Below are 6,337 nucleotides of genomic sequence, written 5' to 3' on the forward strand. Positions count from 1 at the left end.
GCATCACTAATTATTTATACCCCCTTAGTCACAGGGAGCATGACTCATCTCCCTTGTTAGTTTATTTTGTCATTGCTTTTAAATGCAGTTTTAGAGATAAAAAGATTCTTCTCACCCTGAAAAATGAAAACCTACCTTTATCTTGTTCTCCTAATTACAACATCCAAGTTGATGAGAGAATAAATTTTAGCAATACTTTTGTTCTTCAGCTCCTTTTGTTGTTGGGAGTTAACAGTGAAATGACTTCGTGAAAGGACCCATTATCTGACCCCATGGCTGTGAAAAGGGACACCTGCTGTGAACCAGATGCAAGTTTACCCTCCCTTTGAGATGTATGGATTCTTTAGCCCCTCTTAACACCCTTCCCTGAAGAGATAAGACTTTCTGAGCAATTTCAAATACACCAAAGCTTGTTATTCAAACCGGAGTTGAAAAATTCAGGGTGGGTGGAGAGACGCGGGAAAGGTTTGCACCCTTAAAGGCAGAAGTAGGAAGAAACATTTTGAGCAGCTCTTGGTTCTAATGGTGTCCTGTTTTGAACATTGCAGGCAGCCCAGCAGAAAAGAAGGCAGAACCTCCTCCAAGCAAGCCCACCATTGCCAAGGCAGGGTTGGCAATTATTAAAGATTGTTGTGGGGCCACACAGTGCAACATCATGTAGAGCTCTGGGCTTCCTACCCTGCTTGTCTTTTCAGTGTTTCCATTGAGTGAAACTGGATGGTGAGGGGAACCAACAGGTCCTGCTAAGGGAGTCAAGAGCAGCTGGCACAAGTGTAATCTGTGGACTGTACAATGGCAGGTTCTTCACTGTTGCATGGATCACTCTACATGCATGCCTAAAAACAAAAGAAATTTATTTAGTGGCTGTCCAGGGACCAGAAGAGATCAGCAGTAGAGTTAACAAAAAACACCCCTGTGATACAGGTGAATGAAAAGGGGCTATATTTTATCCAGCACGGTGTAAAACAGCAATTCTAACAGGCTATAACTTTATGAGAATATGTTGTACACTTTTCACCCCTGTGACAAACTGCACTCAAAAATGGCCAAATTATCCTATTTTGGCTACTTTTCATAACAAAAGCCACAAGTAGCAATGCTATATATAGCACAATTGATAGAGGAAGCAACTGTAGGATAACTGATGTTGCATATAAAATACCAAACTTGTGTGATGTTCAAGTACTTTGCTGTGGAGTTTAACTTCAAATTCTTCCTAAAGAATGAGATCAGTGACAAGGATGCTGCAAGTAGCTACAGATTTTTATATGCCATGTAATATCTGAATTACTCAAGTCAAATTAATATTGTTTGCACCAGGGGAAATAAATCCCTGGCAAAGCATTAGCAAAGCACAGCTACAGTAATCTGCAAATAGATGAGGCAGTCCAAGGTTGTGTCACTTCTGTTTTAGATTGCCACCTCCCATGAAGTCACAGAAATATTCACCCAGGGTTTTGTCCATTTTTACAAGCTACATGCAGTAGGCTATTACACATCACTGGAAGATTGCTGGGAGAAGAATAGAAGACAAAATTTAACTGATACTGAAACCATGCTTAAAACAAATAATAATTGTATATCTTTTGACCACAAGAAATACAAACTATCAAGCATAGGAAGACACAAGCCACCCAAGACAAATTTGCCACAAGACAAATATACAAATACAGAAGTAGGTATTTGTGGCAGGAAGATCACATTCTATACAAAATGGGTTTAAAATTAAGGGAAATACAGAAATACTCGTCTGTGTTTCACCATTAAGTGTGTTTCTGGTCTCTATGCAGATTAAGCTTTGTGGAATCTAGTATCTTTATATTAGCTGTCAGTAGCTGGTTTGTCTGTGTGATGGTATTCCATATAAATGTCCTGTGATAGGTGTCAATAGTAAAATAAACGTACATGGATCTAGTGTGACAATCTCAGGCTTAGAAATAACAAAAGATAGCAAAAAGTTCCTAAAATAAAGTTTTACAAGAGGAACTTCCATTTTGTGAAGCCAGCTAAGTGAAGTGTGTGCTTATATACCAAGGAACCACAGTATAGGAAAGGAGAAAAAATTAACAGCAGTTTCCCCAAAAGGACAAACAGTTATTTTTTTAGACAGAAAAAGTATCTTATTAAGGTTGAAGGCAATAGACACCATCTAAAGTAACTCAGACTATTCTTATACAAATAAAACCTAATCGCTAGCACTGACTGATCTTATGAAAAACACTTGCATTTCCAGAGTAATTTCAGTATTGCAGACTCACTTGAGACAAAGAACCCATGTCATTAAGTACCTTAACTTTTAAGGATCAAAGAGGAAAAAACACAAAGGGTTTCCACTAAGACATGAAGCACTTTAATTAGTTTGACCAAAGATGCAGGAAAGAGAACAAAATCTGGCTGTCATGTATAGTTATTGTATCCTTGTTGAGACATTCAACTTTAAGCTCTGTAGCTGTTACAGTCTGTACTTGGTGGGGGTTGGACTCTGCATGGCACCTGTGCACATTGACACAGTTATGGGGAAAACTGCTTTTAGGGGAGAGAATACACACTGGAGGGAAAGAAAACACCCATTGGCTTCTGTAAAATTCCACAGCCTCTTGCCGGTGCCCCCTTAAGACATCAGGAACTGTCAGTATCTTAAGACAAGAGGCAGATGTTCAGTATCATTAATAAAGGCAAATGGAAGTCAGGGAAACAGCTGTAGTGAAGCACCAAACTTTAAGCCTTAGGAGGATCAGCTGTGAATGCCACTAAGGGGCCAGAAGGACTTCTGCACAATAGTGTTTAACCCAGGCTGTGCTGGTGATTGATTGGGGTGATCCCTAGAGGCTGCACAGAATCTGCAGTCACTTGGGAATAAAGTGAAATGAGTACAATGTCGGTTTCCATGAAAAAATTTCAGTAGCAAGAAATAAGAGTTAGACGTTCCTGGGAAGCAACACTCATAACCAGGCTACAGAGCCATCTCCTTTAATTAAAACCAAGGAGAAACACAGCAAGTAGGAATGTGCAATATGCATACATTTAAGCACTGGTAGCCGATGCCCTAAAGGGACTTGGACTCCAGCAGTGTTAACGAGAGTGGACTTCATTTTCAGAAGTTCTAGCTTGGCTCAGCTGGAAGGTTTTCTGTATGCCAGTTTTTGTTTTTAATTAGCAAATGCTTCATTTCTGTGTTTATTTGGGTGGATTTGAACAGCTTGCCTGCAGTGCACCAGTGGTTCCTTCAGAAGTGGGTCAGTGATGGTGCTTAGCAATAAAGTCCTGGATTTTTTAGACTGTAAGGTCAGATTCTCAACTGTGTTCAACACTGGTTTAGTGTTGCCTATCTAGAACACAGCAGAGCTAATGACTGCGATTAAACAAATTAAACTTGGGAGGAAATTAAGTGTAAAAATCTTGACCTGTATTTTTAAAAACGAGACTAAATCACTGAATATCCCAAGAACAACCAGGGGTTTTGTATCTTCCATGATCCTGTGAACATGACACACTATACAATCCCCATATATAAAATCAGCAGAGTATCAGACAAGTATCTTTAGGTGACTATATGGAGTAACTGTCATCATTTCAGAGCTGATTTTCAGATATCAGTCCCTGTCTGCAAAGAGGGACCGTGATTGACTGAAGCACCCAGCATTTCTTCTGGAAATCCTGGCTGTTTATCACTTCAGAAAGAAGGCAAGGCATTGGAAAAGGAAGAATGTGTAAGATGGATTTGACACACTGGTAAATATGCCTATGTTCAGGAAAGGACCTTGGTCTACTGAGAAAAACAAAAGTGCTGAAGTGCTATTTGTACCAATCACCAATTCCACCAGCAAATGGTTCTCTTGTACCTTCCCCCTAGGCCTACTGAATCTCTTCCAAGTTAAACATATTTCCAAATAAACTAAGCTGCTGTGTTATACTAAGCATTTGTTTCTTCCTGTTACTGAAGGAAAAGTTGGTTGTGGAGTAGAGTGGGATGCAGCTCCTGTGCTGCTACACTTTTCAAAAAGAACGAGGTTACTATTCTGCAAGAAAGGAGTAATGCCTAGGTAAGTTAGAGATGCTACGGAAATAAAGGATTTTCTCACTGAAAAAAAAAGAAAACCCACCAAAAAAGCCAATCTCATTATGCTCCTAGATGACTTTGGAACCTCACTACAGCCCAGAGCCTGCACAGATTAGACAGGTCCCAGCCCTACACTGAGAATGTAAGGGTCCCAACATACCTGTGTATCAAAAGAATTGCCAAGCCAAGAGGGCAGTCACGTTATTTAAATGAACAAAACAATCCTCCTCCACCCCAGCATAAATGGTACCATTGTTACCAAGTGCATCGTGTTTCACATGATCCCATCCATCCTATAAACAGCCAGGCAAGCAGGCTGCTTTCAAACAGGATCATATCAAAAATACTCCTCCAAGTCCAAAACTTCCTCTCCCTTCCATGTACACACAACACTTCACACGGGACCCTGAGAACACCGCAGCAGCTGAGCCTGGATCCTGACAGCCTTGGCAGCAACTTGGTCTCAGAGGTGAATAAGGAGGTGTCTCACGGGAGATCTCCCCTCACTTTTAAGTTGGCTTTCTTTACAGCCTTAGTAGTTTCTTAAGGAGAGGCAGTTTTCTGCAACAACACTTCATGGGAGGTTGAAATAATTGTGGTAAGACACCAAGAGATGTTTAAACTAATTACCTAAAAAGTAAATCTCATCAGTTACAGATATGAGTGGATTTTAACAGGCTTGATCACAAAACCAGAGATGATGACTGCAGCTAACACCAAGTTTCTTGCAGCCAATCACCTCATCCCATCTACACCAACAGAGGAGTTTGTTGGTTTTTTCCTTAAAGACACAGAACAGCTCTTCTGGCAGGATGCAATTCTTCACTTTTGAATTCAATAACTGAAAGACTGACTTGAAACTTGAGCCATGCCATGACATAAAATAGTGCTTTGACAGCCATGTCAAAAAAATGCTCAAATAACATCCTGAAGTGGCATTTCAGAAATTTCTTGTAAAATGGCATTCTCTATTTAGATCAATCTGCTTTCTGTAGCATACATATAGCACCACAAACCATTTTAATAACCACTTGAATTAGGATTTTTTTCTTTGTCCGCCTAAGGAAATACTAAACATAAAAGTAGTCATACAGGAAGGAATACAGCATTAAAAGTAATGCTTGCTAGAAAAAGGCTCCTTTTAATAGGAGTTAAACCATAGCTCACCATGCAACGAGGCTGTTACATTATGGCAGGCAAAACAAGCCATGTTAATTTTAGAAAGAAAAAAGACAGTTTTTTCCATAATGACTTTTTTGCTAACTTAAAACAGATGGCTTAACGTAAAATGAGAATGAAAGGAGTGGGAATGTTTGCAGCACAATACCAAAGCAGCATTTAAAAATCAAACTCATCTTTTGAAGGTAATCACATACTAGGTACTATGAGGGATTTTACTCCTTCATTTACTTAAAAACATTCACAACTACTGAAAAATGAAATTACAGAGTGGTGATTATGAGGTTTATGGTGCTGCTCTGGGAAGTTTCTATAAACTGCCTGTTCTTCCTTTCAAAGAGGAATACTCATTATTTTCAAGAGGGATATTTATTACACTGTTTATGAAGAGTTTCCTGGTAAGTTTTTTAGGCAGTTACTTTAAAATTGTTTACTGAACAAGTATTCTGTAAGGTCAAAGGATTGCTTATCTGCAGCAGGCCTGACATTTACTCTAGGAGACTCCACTTAACAGTTCTGCTAAGTGAGAATATGTTATAAAACAAAAACCAAAATCAGCCCAAACGACCCCCCCCCCCCAAAAAAAAAAAGATAAAGTCAGGAGCTGCTCATCCAGCTCTTTACTTTTGTCCATGATGCTGTGAGAAGACAAAACAGTTCAGTTTAGTTGCCTTTTTTTGTTTTGTTAAGATTTGGAATTTCAAAACACTCCAGTGAAAGAAATGTGCCAGATTTCTCGTTCCTGGATAATAACCATCTTCAGCAAGCCGGAAAACAAAGCTATTATAACTCAAAAGTGACTTGTTAACTTTATTAACATTCACATGACCTTATTTGCAACAATTTTAGCATCTCAAAGGGAGACACTGAGGAGGAACACCTGACATCCAACTGCTGAATTTACACTCCCTTTCTATATTTTTCTCTTTAGGCTGATAATGCAGCTTCTTAAAAAACCCCTAAACATTATGTTGCATGAAGGGCAGTAAGGGACACTGAGTGCATCTGCAAACAGCTCAATTGCAAAAACTGGGAAAAGCCTCATTCTCCAGAATTTATGGTGTTTCTTTTTATTTTTCACTAAACCCCAGCTCTCTG

General features: G+C 39.3%; 1 protein-coding gene across 1 annotated transcript in view; it reads left to right on the forward strand.

Moving 5' to 3' along the window:
* BMERB1 (bMERB domain containing 1) overlaps positions 1-3,917 on the forward strand; it is a 47,569-nt gene extending 43,652 nt beyond the window's left edge. Inside the window, exon 6 of the mRNA XM_048321343.1 lies at positions 549-3,917. Coding sequence (XP_048177300.1) covers positions 549-661 — 113 coding nt within the window. The 3' untranslated portion in view covers positions 662-3,917. The remainder of the gene's footprint in view (positions 1-548) is intronic.
* The last annotated feature ends 2,420 nt before the right edge of the window (positions 3,918-6,337 follow it).

This window comes from Corvus hawaiiensis, chromosome 16 (genome assembly GCF_020740725.1).
Source record: "Corvus hawaiiensis isolate bCorHaw1 chromosome 16, bCorHaw1.pri.cur, whole genome shotgun sequence".
Classification (NCBI taxonomy): domain Eukaryota; kingdom Metazoa; phylum Chordata; class Aves; order Passeriformes; family Corvidae; genus Corvus; species Corvus hawaiiensis.